At 42.0% G+C, this 14,927-nt stretch overlaps 1 protein-coding gene across 1 annotated transcript; it reads left to right on the top strand.

Annotated features, from left to right (window-relative positions):
- The first annotated feature begins 5,794 nt into the window (after positions 1-5,794).
- Positions 5,795-9,994, top strand: BCL2L10 (BCL2 like 10). Its single transcript, XM_074294527.1, has 2 exons — positions 5,795-6,513; positions 9,224-9,994. The coding sequence occupies exons 1-2, from the start codon at positions 6,085-6,087 to the stop codon at positions 9,356-9,358; spliced, it is 564 nt and encodes a 187-aa protein (XP_074150628.1). The 5' UTR covers positions 5,795-6,084; the 3' UTR covers positions 9,359-9,994.
- Positions 9,995-14,927: the final 4,933 nt, after the last annotated feature.

The following is a 14,927-nucleotide window of genomic DNA, read 5'->3' as shown; positions in this document are numbered from 1 at the left end:
TAAACCCTGCAATTCTGGCTATACCATGAATCTAAAAGAAAAAAATATATATTTAGCAACAGAAACCAGTTATGGAATATCTACACATGCTCCAAAGTCCATTAGGCAAGAATTCTGGGAAGGCTCACAAGAGTTAGGTTCATAGACTGATCCCTCATTGCATGCCCCAATATGGAGAGAAAAGAGTGCCCAAGATAGTCTTTAAAAATATCCACAGTTAAGGGATGTGGACAATAACTCAGCAAAGGAGACTAAGGAGAAGCCAGTCAGATAGAAGGAAAGCCAAGAAAGTAAAGTAACAACTCAGAGAAAAAAGTAACTATTTAGAACACAGGCTTTCAACTTTTTGTGTGGGTCATAGGCCCCTTTGATAGTCTGGCAAAGTCTCCTTCTCAGAAGAATGTTTTTAAATGCATAAAATAAAATACATAGGATTAAAACAGAAACTAATTATAGTGATAAACAATTATCAAAAGATTCAGAAATAAGTTTACAGGTGCCAGTTTAAGAACTGGAGAGTGAATTTTGTTTAGGAGGTAAAAGTGGTCAATGATATGTAATGTTGCAAAAAAAAAAAAAAAAAAAAGTCAAGAAGGAAGAGGACTGAGAAAAGGTCACCATATCTGGCAGCGAAGAGATCAATGGCAGTTTTGAAGAGACTCATTTTTGGTTGAATGAAGACACAAAAATAACAAGAAAGAATGGAAGGATGGCGGAAAGAAAGGTAATATAATTGCCTTGCAACCATGCCTGCTCCCCTTAAATTAATGGCTATCCCATCAAAAAAAAAATGTAAGTATTTGGAGGAGGGAGGGCAGTTTGCCCACTAGTCACTGCATGAGACAAAAATCCATTGTCTTATAGTTTCTGGCAAGGGGAGGCTTGCAGCCATGAGTCGATTGGGTGGGAGGAGTAGAGAGTGGGAATACAGGGGAGGTGGTTATTTTACCTTTGTAGTTAATGAGTGCTTAAATTTTTTAAACCAACTTGAAGGGCCCTGGCAGTTATAAATAACATGGAAGGTCATTGGGGAGAGAAAGTAGAACTGGAGAGTATTGAAGGGATACTATAGTTGCATTCAAGACAAAGCCACAATTGTCTGCGTGGGGGAGGTAGAATGCTATCCATCTCTCTAACTTCCAAATAGTTGATCATCTGAGAGTTCCAGTGTGTCACTGATTCTACAAAATACTAAGAGAACAAGGTCTCCAGGTTAGCCCTCTATTGAGAATTTATGGAAGGACATGAAAAAGAATCATGTAGGGTGAATGAATTAAATTGATAGTAATCTTCACTGGTAAAGTATCCACATGGATGTAATCCTTCTTCAGTGTCAAAAAATAACTTTCTCTGAAGGATTTTTTGCATTTTAATAAGGCCACAAAAATAAATGTCCAGTTCTAGAATTCCAGGCTCTGAGTAAGCGGGTTTTGGGAGAGGGGGAAGCAAAGGAGCCTTTCTTAAGATCACACTAATCAGGTAGCCTATCAGGAAAGCCAACAGACTAGTAGGAAGATGCTCAAAAGTTTTAAAGGCAGGAGAGTGAATTTTGATGCCCAGAAGAAGCAAACCAAGAAAGGCTGAGGAAAGGTTGCTATTTCTAATGAGATACATCCAATCATAAGAAGGATATACCAAGACCAGTCGTAAGTGTTCAGAGGAGCTATGAGAGAAAATGTCTGGAAGCGTATCCTGAGATGTTAAGCAAGGGTGCCTTGGGTGACAAAGCCATCCAAGTCTAGGTAAAATAGATGAAGTTTTGCTTTGATATCTTCACTTTTCAGTGCTCTCCTCAATTCTTTGAACCTCAACACACCAAATATACAAATCTCACCCAGACTATGCTCTTAGCTGTCAAATCTTTCCTTCAGAGGAGTCCACTTCATCAAACTAGAGCTTAAGCTTTTCAAGGATATTTACATTTTAGTGAGGAATTCTCAAAGACCACAAGCCTTCAATATGCAAAGTAATCAATCTTATTTGAATTTCAGGGACCTCTGACAGGTGTTTGGGGTGATGTTTGGAAGTCTTGCCATGGTCTGTCAAATCATACCACAAAAACTGTACACAGGTATATAAAGCTGGGCAATGGGACTAGAGTCAAGAAGACCTGAGTTCAAATCCATCCTCAATATTACTGGCTGTGTGATTCTGGACAAATGACTTAACTTCTGTCTTCATCAAAAATGAAATAGTAATTGTAAAATTACTCAATAGTAATAATGGAAATAGTAGTAGCACCCACCTCCCAAAGTTGTTGCAAGAACAAATGAAATAAAATTTGTAAAAATAGATATAGAAGATTCTAATGTCCTAGCCAAGCTCTGTTTACAGCACTGGTGATAGTCTACACCTGCAGTCCTAGCACCAGCCTAGATAAATAGGGAGATGTTGGTCCCAAAATGATCACCTCTTTAGCAATGGCACACAAAACAAAGAAGCATGTGAAAATAGTCCTCAATACTCAGGTTAGACCCCATCTGCTTCTACAGTAACAATGGTGCATTGGTCAAAGAGCAGGAGTCCTTAACCTTTTTTAGGCTCCTTCAGCAATCTGGTGAAGCCTTTGGACCCTTGCTCAACATAATGGCTGAAATAAAATAGAAATCACAATTACTTGAAAGAACCCTATTGAAATATTTATGATTTTTTTTTCCCAAAACAAGTTTATAGACCCCAGGGTATAAAAGATCCTGGGGTCTATAATGACATATTTAACTTTTACTATTCTAAGTGTGAGATCTTTCTCCAAATACTACCAAGTTGACACTACCAGAGGAAATGAACCACTTGGCATTTCCATTATAATTGAAACCAGATAAAAGAAGTTGTTGATAAATGCAAGGATAGCTTAAGGTTTCTCCTTAGTGAAGAAAATAAAGAACTGAATGAATTTATTTTATTTTATTATGTGCCCAAAGGCAATAGGAAACACCCCAGTTTTTAGTTGAGGAAATTAAGATAGACAGGGGTTAAGGGACTTGCCCAGAATCACAAAGCCAGTAAGTTTCAGAGGCTGAATTTAAACTCAGGACTTTTTGATTCCAGATCTTATACTCTGCCCACTGCATCCCTAGCTGACTCGGATCAACTGATATTTGTTTTTTGGTCTCAAATTTGTTGGTAGAAGACAGTGGTAAATTTTGGTATAAGACTGGGAACATTAGATTATTTTGAGGGAGGGCTTTCCCAAAGCAGATGATATGTATAGTTTCATTAACATAATAGCAAGGAGGATTTCCCCAGGTTAGTGGAAGAGAGAATGCCATTTTGCATTATAAATAGTAATGACATCCTCATTAGCCCAGACTTCTTAATCTGGAGCTGTCTATGTAGTCAAAGAACTTTATCCTGTCGGAGGGCAAAATGCACCACTATGAATATGAAGTTCTAAAAGTTTTTCATGATACAGATCACTCCAAAATATTCTTAAGCTGGATTATACAGACAGAGGGGGGTCCGTTAACTTGTTAGGGGAAAAAATACATCTATTTTAATATAATTTGTTTCTTTTATAATTCCAATATCTTGTTTTATGCATTTTAAAACATCGTTTTGAGAAAGGGTCCATAAATTTGATCAAAGTCCTAAAGTCAGGTAGGTAGGCAGTCAATGCATAAGCATTTGTTCAATGTTTATTATGTGCATGCAGATGGCTCGGTGGACAGAGTGGCAAGTCTGATGTCAGAAAGACTCATCTTCCTAAATACAAATCTGAACAAACTCTTCCTAGCTGAGTGACCCTGGGTAAATCACTTAACCCTGTTTGCCTCAGTTTCCTCATCTGTAAAATGAGCTGGAGAAGAAAATGGCAAATTATTCCAATATCTTTGCCAAGGCATCCCCAAATAGGGTCACTAGCAGTCCCACACAAGTGAAAAGGAGTCATTAATGACAACAAAACCCTTAGGCATACCCATAAGGGATCCAGAGAAAGGTAAATACAGCTGCTGATGAGTCCAAGAGATAACTTTTTAATGGGAAAAGACAATACATAAACGTGTTTCTGTGTAAATGGTATATCCTTGCCTCAAAAAAGGTTAAGAACCTCAAGATAACAGAAATTCCTCTCCCAATCCACATTTTTTTCCCCAAAAGAACAGGAGATGAAGGCCCCCAATTAAGCTCCCTGAGTAAGAATGTGTTGGTACTCTTATTCTGACCTGTGATATTCAGGAAGCCGCTGTGTTACAGACCCTACTTAGCAAAGTGCCCGGTAGACTGTAGGTGCTAAATAAATGCTGAATGACTAAAAAAAAAAAATAATAAACTGCCTATAAGCCCAACCCTTAACTGTACTGGAGATTCGGAATAACATCATTTTATAGATTTCAAAGTCTTTGGCTTGAGGCCACTTCAAAATAATTCTTCTGCGGCAACGAAGCCTGGAAATTAGCCATTAAAGGGTTTCTCATTACAGCTGTGTAAAATGAGTAACAGCGGAATACACACCTGGGAAACAAAATCTAAAAAGAGTCACGGTCTTCCTTCAACAAACATTTACCAGTTTTTCCCGCGTGTGGGGAGGAATAAAATGCATCCCCTGCTCCCAGTCTGTCACTCGGTAAGGGAAATTACACCGTATCCAGGGCAGTGAAGCCCAAGGAAATCACCCTGATGGGCAAGGTGCTGCGCTAGCAAGGAAGCGATCTGGGGGCTAGCGGCAGGCCTGTGATTGTGGAAGAAACTGCCTCAGGACCCTCAGAAACAAGCACAAGGAGGATGTCTGAGCAGAGGGACTGGGGGGGTGTACCTACTGAGCAATACGTGCTCAGGTTTGTGCGGGGGGTGAGGAGAGGTACAGAGGAATAGAACAGCGTCCGTATCTCCCCTACAGTCTCGGTGGGAAGATGCCTCATAGGCCCACTTATGCATTAGAGAACAATCTAAGTCCGAACAGCCGCGTTTCAAAGCCTTGGGGGTCCCTGCGTGACACGGAGAGCGGCAAATACAAACGGCTCTCGGCGGATGGTTCCCGGAGGGCCCCTTCAGTGTTCGTTATGAAGAGCTAAGCACCCGCCAGCCTTTTCAGCTATGGCCTAGCATCCACCGTGAGGGATACAGCCAAAAGGGGATAAATGACGTAGGATAATGGGGTTTAGAACTTGAGGGGACATTAGAGATCCTTTAGTCTAACCTCCTTATTTCTCAGGGAGGAAACTGAGGCAACATTAACCGGATGTGTCCGGGATCGCGCGCGCGCACACACACACACACTGGCTTATCCGACCCCCAGCCTCATTCTGCATCTCGATTCTCCCCCTTCCCTCAGGAGAAGGCAGCTCTATCGTATTCCCCTCCGGGATAGAGGCTCGCTTTTCACTGAGCGGCCTTTTAACGGTGACCATCAGGGCACGGAGAGTTCAGGAGCACTGTTCTCTCAGCCTCACCCAGACACACGCACCACAAATGCTCACATCCACAACCTCTGGGAATTCTCAGCAGAAAAAGCTATGCATGTCCCTGCCCGTGGGCTCTTTCCCATCCCTTCCGTCCCTGTTTCTTTTTCCTTTTCTCTTTGTCCAGGGTCAGGGAAAGGAACCGGCCCGCGGCTTCTGTCCGGTTGAGAGCGTCGCTGTTTGCACATGCTCAGTTGTTTGGAAGGATGCTGACGACCTCCACCATCAATCCCACTCCCGTCCTCCTCCCTCCCCCCCAACCTAAGATGCTTGCTGTGGGAGGAAGGAAACGGCACTTGGGACGCTGCCAGGCCTCTGACGCGGCGCTCCCCTCCTCTTAGGGGGCAGATTACATAAGGACCCGGAGGGAGGCCCGCTCCGCCTCTCCGCGGGCAGCCCAGCAGCTTCTGTCCCAGGCACGCGTGGAAAGGGGCGGGGGGGGGGGGGGGCTCAGGTTAAGGAGAGAGGTGTTACGCGCCCAGTAAAGAAGGATGTGGCTCAGAGAAAACGAAAACGAGTGGGCTGCAGGCAGACGCCGATGGGGGGCGGGGCGGGGGCCGCGGTCCCGCCCCGGGGCGGAGTAACGGGGCAGAGCTCCGCCTCCGGCGAGTTAAGAAACCCCAACCTCCCGGGGAAAGAGCAGTGATTGCAAGCTGGTCTCGGCTCTCTCGCCCCGGGTGGAAGCATGGAGAACGAGGACGGCCTTCGGGAGGAGACGAGGCAGCTGGTGAGCGACTACTTGGAGTACTGCTGCCGCCGGGAGGGCTGCCAGGAGCGGCCGCCCTCCACGCCGGCCGCGGCCACGATGCGCACGGTGGCCAGGGAGCTCCGCCGCAGTTACCGGGACTTCTTCGAGTGCGCCCGGAGCCAGCTCCAGGACCGGGCGCCCGAGCACGTCATAAGCGAAGTGGCCGAGATGATGGACCAGGACGGCTTCAACTGGGGCCGCGTGGCGGTGCTGGTGGTCTTCACCGGGGCGATGATGGAGACGGAGGACCAGGAGAAAAAGGAGCGGGGGCAGCTGCGGAGCGAGCTCAGCCGGCGCCTGACCGAGGAGCTCTGCGACTATCTGGTGGAGAAGAAGGGAGCCTGGCTGCGGGAGAACGGCGGCTGGGTGAGCACGGGGCGCCCGCCTCCCCCCGGGCTAGGGGAAGGGGCGAGCCCGCCGCGCTCGGCCACATGGCCTGAGAGGGACCGGACGATGCAGGTCAGACCTGCCCCGACCCCGTCGGCTCACTCACGGAGAGTCCCGTCCTGCGCAACCCCCTCCATCCCAGCCCCCGCTTCTTGAGGAGCCGGGGGGGGGGGGGTCCTCGCGAGCGGGGAGCGGCGTGGTGGCCGGGGGCCGCGGGAGAGTTCTGCGGAGTTTCCAAGAGTGGGTGGGAGGCAGCGGGGGAAATTCCTTTTCTGTCCCACGCGGAAGTTCTGCGTGCGGCCGCAAGGACTCTCTGGTGGGCTGGATGTTTTTTGGTTTTGTTTTTTTCTTAACCGAAGGTAAAGTTGCCGGTTCTGAAAGTAAAACTCAGCAGTTAGCAAACACTTCTTATTTTAAGGGGGGAGGGTCCCAAAGCGGAAGTGGGAAGAGTCTCGCTGCGCTTCAGTCCGGACGCTCGAGGGTACCTCGAATATCTGGGTTAAGTTTGTGTGTCAGCATCCCCCCGCCCCTCAGAAGAAAAAGAAAGTCGCACAAACCGTGCTCCAGTCACCCAGGGAAGTTCAGTCCGAACGCTGGGCTGGACTGGCCAGGGGTTAGTCTCGGCTCTGGCTTCCTCCCCCTCCCCAAAAAATGTGGCAGGATTCTTCCTCCGCTCTCCCGGGAGCTTTTTTGAAAGCTCCTCTATCGGGCCTGAATGTTTTGCCCATATATGGACAGCTCGAGACCCAAAACTTGGAAAATCGTCTATGGGATGTAGCTGGGACTGACCGCTCTAATTTGTAATTCATTCTCCGCGCACTAGAATAAAAATGATGCCTTTGTCTCTTAGCTAACCTAACTTCTGGACCTATGTAAAATCACGGTGGGATGTCTCCGAGGGAGGCACCTTGTCACCTCCTTCAATGAACCAGATTCAGGACCCTGACGGCCTCCCCACCCTCCTTTTGGCTTCAAAACCTTATCCTCGCCCCCTCCCGCGTTTTTCTCCTCTAGTTCTTGTCTCTGGGACTAAAATGATCGTGTGTGTGTGTGTGTGTGTGTGTGTGTGTGTGTGTGTCTCACAACCTAGGAGAACTTAGATGCCTGAGGATGCTCAATCTGCTGCCTGGGAGCCAGAACACCTGGGTTCAGTTGATTAGCCACAGGGCCTTGATCAATCCCCTGACGTTGTATGCTCATCTGTAAAAGGAGGGCCTGGCAGGTTTCTGAGGTCCCCCTTCAGTTCTCAGTATTTCGTGTCTGGTCGTCTTTCTGACACTTGCCGCTCGGTTTACTTTCAGGTTTGTGCTGGGACTTCCATGTGGGTTACCACATTTTTTTAAAGGTTACCCAAGAGACTTGGGGCTGTTAAGGTGCTTTTTGTTGACCCAACCTGAATATTCCGGAGGCCTTAATAAAAAAATTTTTTAAATCCCCACCAGATAGTCCCAGCGCCTTAACATCATAGGCTTTTTAAATCATGAATGAATGAATTCAGGATCTGGATACATATGATGTTGTGTCCCCCCAGAAACTAGGGAAGGGGGATAGGTGTTTGTGTAGCTCTCCCACTCCTTGGTTCCAAGCACCATATGAAAGGACTTTACAAATGTCTTAAATTTGATCCTTACAACAACCCCGGAAAGGAAGGGGCTGTTATTTACAGTTGAGAAAACCGAAATAAATTGAGGTGCTTTGCCTAGGTCACTGATCCATGGACTGAATTTGAACCCTGGTCTTTCTGACTTCAGGCCCAGCATACTATGGTGGGAAGTAGGAGCACATTTCTGTTGAATCCCAATACTTCATCCAACAATACCATTCTAACTGGGGAAATGTGGTGACAAGTAGCATTTTACTGGGATTTGCTATGAATGAAGTTGATGGAAAAAACAAGTGTGGCACTTATCTAAACATTACCGGTTTCGGGAGATATTTACGTGAGCTATTTGACAGAGAAATGTAATATAAAGACCAGAATTGCCAGAAGAATGCCAAATGCAGCTTGTTTATACATACTCCTCCACCCAGCAAAGTTAAAATGCAACCATCTGGACTTTAATTCCTGTCACTTTTGATTATCCTGAATGGAGATGGCTGGAGCAACTGCCAGCTTTAGTTTCTCAGGGGTTAACTGGTCTAATAACCCAGAGGATCTTCAGAATAGCCTATGTCTTTGGTTCAGAAATATGCTTCAAAATGATAGTGGGTAGCTCTTATTTCATGTGCTCACTTCTAATCACTCTCTTTCATATAATCAATATTTCTGGTGCAAATAACAGCATTCACTGAAATCTTTTTTCTGCATTAAACTATCCAGATATTCAGTAAGGAGCTGTTCATTCTTCTAGAAGTTTGGGGTATTTCGGTGGTACAGTAGAGTACTGGGCTTGGACCCAGGAAAACCAAACTTGGTCACTTTTCATTATGTCATGATCTACAATGGTGACTTAAATAGCCAAATATTGCCAGATGCCTGGTGACCAAATTACATACAGGCATGTAATTTTTTACATAGAATAACTACCGTTGTTAATTTTCAACAAACGTTGAACTTTTTTGAGGGAACTGGAGGTGAGACTAAATTGAACAAGTGGTTATTAAAATGTCCACTATGTGCTAGGGAGGCAAAGGCCTACCTGATGTTTGGAGTGAGGTGACCAATGTTTTCTCTTCTCTTCCTGTCCAGACTGGCTTTCACCACCACTTCACCCAGAAGCAGCCTCCCCCACAAAGTGATCCAAATAGTACCCTGTGCTGCATAATGGCCGCCGCCGCAGGATTTGGACTGATGGGATTAGCTCTTCTATTAGCTGTACGATAATGGATTTTAACTGTTTATGCCAATCTTGGAAGCAAAGACCTAAGAGACTTGGAAGGGGACCCAGTGCAGGAAAGAGAATGGCCTCAGTTAATTACCATGTGCTAAGATGATTAAAGCTGGAAGAAGAAACCGGATGAACATGGAACATCTCATGAGATCTGTTGAACATTTTAAAATGTGCATCTTCTGGGTTTTGATTAAGAAGCTGTCATCTTGAACGTTGACGCAATAATTGATGAATCTAACTGTTCTCTTTGACCAATGCTGTTTGCTACTGTTCTCTCACAAACTGTTTGGCTGTTCAAAGACTTCCGTGGAAGGGGACTCAAAATATTGGTACTTCATATTTCCTAAAAGTAGTTTGATATATTTTGTAAAGTGGAGGGAGTCTTCTCCAGGATTTCAAATGCCTTTAATAATGGGTACCCAATACCTTTCCTTATAAAGTATTGGATGGTTACAGTTTAGTAGATAGTTCAAAGTCCTCTGAAGTCTGGAATTTCTGGGGTCTCTGTTTCAATAGATCTTAATATATTTTTAAAGTATTTATCACTTCAATGTGTAACACCTTTTTATTCATTGTTTTAAAATAAGTTCTATTAAAGTTCCTATGAAGTATGTTGTACTTTTTAAAAACTGACTTTCTTAAGTGGGTTTCTTTTATTTAAATAGTGATTTTTTTCACTTCCAAATTCCTTCCCTCCTTGCCTCCATTAAAAAGGTAAAAAATACAAACTACTAAATGAGTAAAATTTTTATAGCCAGTGTTCCACTGCAGAAGTTTAAGAATTAATCCCTTGCTTCACAATTAAAACATATAATTCAATACCAAAAACATTTGACTTTTTCATTCACACAAATGTAAGAGAAAATGCTTAGAAAGGATTAAAAAAGTCTCTGGAGATAGTATGACTTTCTGCAGCCAAATGAAAACCAAAGGAGGTTCCTTCAGAGATTTAATGAGCTAAGCTTTTAAATGCCAAATTAAAGTATTAACTAAACTACTGCATCTTGAAAGGAACTTTTGAAGTTGCCTTCCAGAATCAGGATTTGGAATAGATATTACCAGATTCTTAAGAGATTCCTTTTAACCTCCAGCATCAAAGATAAGATGTTCTTTTTTGGCATTTAAAGTCATTTACAACCTGGCTTCTTCCTAGCTTTCTAGGTATATTTTATGGAGATGATCCAGTGACAGTGTCTACTTTATTTTATTTATATATATAAACCCCACTCTTACATATTTCTTACACACTTCAAATTCTTATGCCTTTTCATTGGCTTGCTCTCATGCTTGGATCTATCCCATGGCACCCGGTCTCATTCAAGATTTGGCTTAAAACCAAATGGTCTTTACAACTGCCCTCCTACTTCCATTAACATTATTTTTTTTCTTTTAAATTATAACTCTTTATTGACAGAATGTATGCTTGGGTAATTTTTTACATTATCGTTTGCACTCATTTCTATTCCGAATTTTCTCTTCCCTCCTTCCATCTCCTCCCCTAGATATTATGTATAAGACTACTTGCCATTATTTTTCATGTTGGCTTCCCCTCAGCTCTTAGCTTAAGCTAGATGTGCTTAACTAACCACATTAGTTGTGATTTTAGGATTATTATGTAAGTTTTTTTATCAGGAATCTAACTTTTAAAATAAGTTCATATATATGAAGATACTTTTGGACGTCTTAGCAATAATTGGACATGTAAGCACTTTCATACCAGATTCAAAGAAATTACAACAATATTAAATAATTTGCATCCTAATGAATTTCTTAGTTTAGTACCTCTACTTTTTAAGCTGAAGAGTAATGATATATTATCTGATTCACCTGAGTTTTGTCATAATGCTAATACATAGTAGCTGCCATTGGCAGCTAGGCAAATCACTTAATCTTATTGTAATATTCTTAAATTTCAACAAACTTAGTTGCTAGCTAGATGTTGATAGAATGTCAATCCTTCAGGACAAGGATTACTTGTGGAGTCAATGAAAGTGTGTTGACCCAGAAGACTTTGTGCTAAATTTATAGAGGAAAACATTGTGGACTTGGTACAGATTTCAGTACACAAAATGTGCTTATTGAATCTCCCCCAATTTTGTCTTTAAGCTCATTGTCTCAAATATTTCAGGGCCTTAATACAACCCTTACTATTCTAACAAAGAATCTCCTCTTTGTTTTCCTGTTCTTTTTCATAATACCATTTTCCCAAATTACCTGGCAGTATTCTCTAAATCCTCTTAAATGACTGGATGGATGGGGAGGGAAAAAAGCACTTAAACCCCTCCTGAGTGTCAACTACTGGGCTAAGTTTTGGTGATGAAAATATAAGAATTAAAGGTCATACAAAAAAGATGAAGCTCTAAATATTTTAAACCCCAAAGAAGCATCATATGCCCAAGGGAGAATAATTGTAGTTCATCCCACAGGCTAAGAAATCAAGCATCTTAAGCTTTATGAATTAGCAGCAAAGAATACTAATCTCTAATAGGGTTCACTCAGAACCAATTTCCATGTCCCAGTAAGGCATACTACAGGCTTATCCAGCCAACAGCTTCCCTGATACTGCTGCAGTCTTGACCATCATGGTCAGCCTCTTAGATCACTATTCTCCTATACAAAAAAAGTGAATTTCAAGACTCCATTCTGCAGGCATTTGCAAAAGTAAACTGGAGAAAGGCCCCCAATAAGTGGGGCAGCCCAGCTGGGTCCAATTCCATCTCTAGGAGATTGAGACAGCATGGATTTTCCCAAGGTGACAGAGGAGACTTTGAGCTCGGGGACTCACCATCAAAAGAGGAGTCAGAAAATAATTGATATAATTTATAAAGGGAAAAAAAAAGATAACTGCTAAAGGAGAAAGAAAGCTCAGTTTAAAAACTTAGAGCATAAGCAGATAAATCAACAGGAATGGTAATAAAATAATACACTCTACCAAATATTAAAAAGAATGAAAATGTCTCTAAATATTGTAAGACAAAGGAAACTGAGCCAACATCTGATGAATCAGAACTGTAAGGATTCCTAAGATGGCTTGAAACTAAATCAAAGTGGGTTTTTAGAGAAAATGAACATGATAAATCTGAGTGGTTCCTTGCCTCTTAAAAGAAGAAATAGCTTCTGAAAAGGGCCATTTTGAATTTGACTTTCTAGACTGAAATATGGGACTCCAGTAAGGATGGGGAAAGATGGATACTTTTCATAGTGACCTTGTCTTCTCTTCCTAACCTCAAATGGAGTATAAACTCAACATGAAAGGCTTGGGGAACTCATAACAAGTCAATTTTCCCTGCATTGGAAATCTCATAGTTCATATATAGATCCTATGCCCGGGTACCCTTATAGTAAGAAGTTCAGAGTTCCTATGTCCTACACTATCAATAAACTCAATAGTGTATTCATTGGAGAAAAGGTATTACTAAATTTTGTCTTATTAATGCATACTTGTGAAGATTTTTGTGTTTTTTAATGTTTAGGTTTTTGCATGTCCTAATTCCAATTCATATTGGTCATTGAAGAATTCTTTTTAATCCTCTTCTTGTTCTACTAGATATCATGGTACAGGGTTTAATAGAAACAGAGAGTGAGGAAAGGGAACCTACCTCCTTTATTAATGGAAAATTCCCCTAGAACTGAACCTAGTCCTCCCCACATACAGAACAGAAAATTATTTAATATTGCAACCTTTGTAGTCCACAGACTAAAGAATATTTTTCACCTTGTAGGACCTATTAAATGGGATATGGAGAATTCTAGTTATCTATTGATATATGCTCCTTCTTAACATCTGTCGTTTCATATCCTTATCTTTCTTCAAGACTGAGCCTACGGTTGCCTCCTACTAGAAACCTTTCCTAAAGATCCCTCCAATCCTAACTCCTTATCCTAAAAATTAATACTCTCAACCTCTTTGAATTGTCTTGCATTTGGGTTAGATATAAGCAAATAAGCCTAGCTTGTTTGAAACTGAAATATCATCCATAGAAACCAAAACAGATTCAGATTTTCAATTTGCAAACAATACATATTCTCTGTTTTGCAAAGCATTTGAAAGATAGTATTGACAATTTACTGTACCATTGGGAAGACCTCTTAATGGGTATAAATCACTTGGATTTCCTCTTTTCCCCCTAATAAAAGCCTCTGTGAATATTTATAAATTTAATAATAGAGTATTATAGAAAAAATCTATATTTCAATAGGAGTTCATTAAAGAAAATTAACCTGCCTCTTTATTTAATTAAATACAACCTGAATTCTTCTCCAGCAATCTTGTTAGTTTACTTAAGATAAAAAAGCTTCAGATTTCTCTTTGACCTTTTCTAAAAACTAAATTTTTGTAGTTTGAAGTATGTTTTAGAGTTGCCTTGAGGTACATAATGTGCACTTCATAAGTGCTTGTTGCTTGATTGATTTCTCATTTCACAAAATGACTATTAAAAACCATACTCCAAGTTAACTATAAACCTGAGTTACAGATTAATATTCATAGGTTAGGGCCCAATTTAAGATTTGTATCGATGCCTGCACACAGGTATCTGTCCTTAAATAGATCTGTATCTGTGATTCATTGATGTGGTTGAGAGGCAGCAAGATGTATTGGGTAAGGACATTGGGCTCTGAGTCAGGGATACTTGGGCTTAAATCCTACCTCTAACACTTCCTAGCTGGAGGTATTATGTGTCCTCCTCCCTAGGTCTCAGTTTCCTTAGCTGATAAATAATAAGGTTTTACTAGGTCTCTGAGGTCCCTTTCAACTCTAAATTTGTGAACCTCGGCTCCCATGAATGTTTCCTTTAAAAATACAGACCTCAAAGCCTCCATGCCGCCTGGGCTCTACAATTCCTATCCATTTTTGAGAAGAAAGGATTACCCTAGATGGCTTTTGAAGTCCTGTTGAGCTCTATGATCCTCGTAAAAACTTTCCTGGGAAAGTCCATCCACTGGAAGTCTTCCTCGGTTTCTTCAAACATCAGGAGAGAATCCTAGTGAAACCCTCTGGTTATCCACTAATCCTGTAACCCAGCAGAGGGGTCTGCCAGCTCTCTGGTGACTTGTACTCCTGTACTTCTTGGAAATCCTCATCTCTTATCTACTTCAGCCTCCTCACACGCACTCTTCCAAGGGCCTCTTTATGGTGATCACTGTCTTTACCTGTGATTTTTCCTGGGGTTTCTTGGGGGGGAAACTTGGGGTTTCCTGAACAGCCCAATAGCATGAAGGTATGGTCTTTTGGGTCAGTAAAATGACTTAACAATTTCTATGGAGAGATCCTATTTACTCAGCATGAGATCTTTTCAAGACAAGGCGTTGCTGGGGTAATTGGGAGTGGGAGGTGGGCATCTAAAGCATGCTATTATAAATGCCTGTGTTCTTATACAGTATAGTAAGGAATCTCAGCTTCCATTGTTGGCTAAGTCTATTGCATTAGAAAAAATGGTCATTGGATTCAAAAGAAAGGTTCTATTCTTAAAATCTACTTGCCCATGAACTATATATTATAGGTATACCTTTTAAAAGTCAAAAACATTCCTAATATAGTCAAAACTCTATTAACCACACAAA

This window comes from Sminthopsis crassicaudata, chromosome 2 (genome assembly GCF_048593235.1).
Source record: "Sminthopsis crassicaudata isolate SCR6 chromosome 2, ASM4859323v1, whole genome shotgun sequence".
NCBI classification, from domain to species: Eukaryota; Metazoa; Chordata; class Mammalia; order Dasyuromorphia; family Dasyuridae; genus Sminthopsis; species Sminthopsis crassicaudata.
The sequence above is the reverse complement of the archived record's forward strand: the minus strand, read 5'-3'. Positions and strand labels throughout refer to the sequence as shown.

Bases quoted from the DNA above. Each gene is read 5' to 3' on its own strand.
- BCL2L10 (XM_074294527.1), top strand. From the start codon at position 6,085: ATGGAGAACGAGGACGGCCTTCGGGAGGAGACGAGGCAGCTGGTGAGC. The intron at 6,514-9,223 runs GTGAGCACGGGG...CTTCCTGTCCAG, and splicing joins TGCGGGAGAACGGCGGCTGG to ACTGGCTTTCACCACCACTT.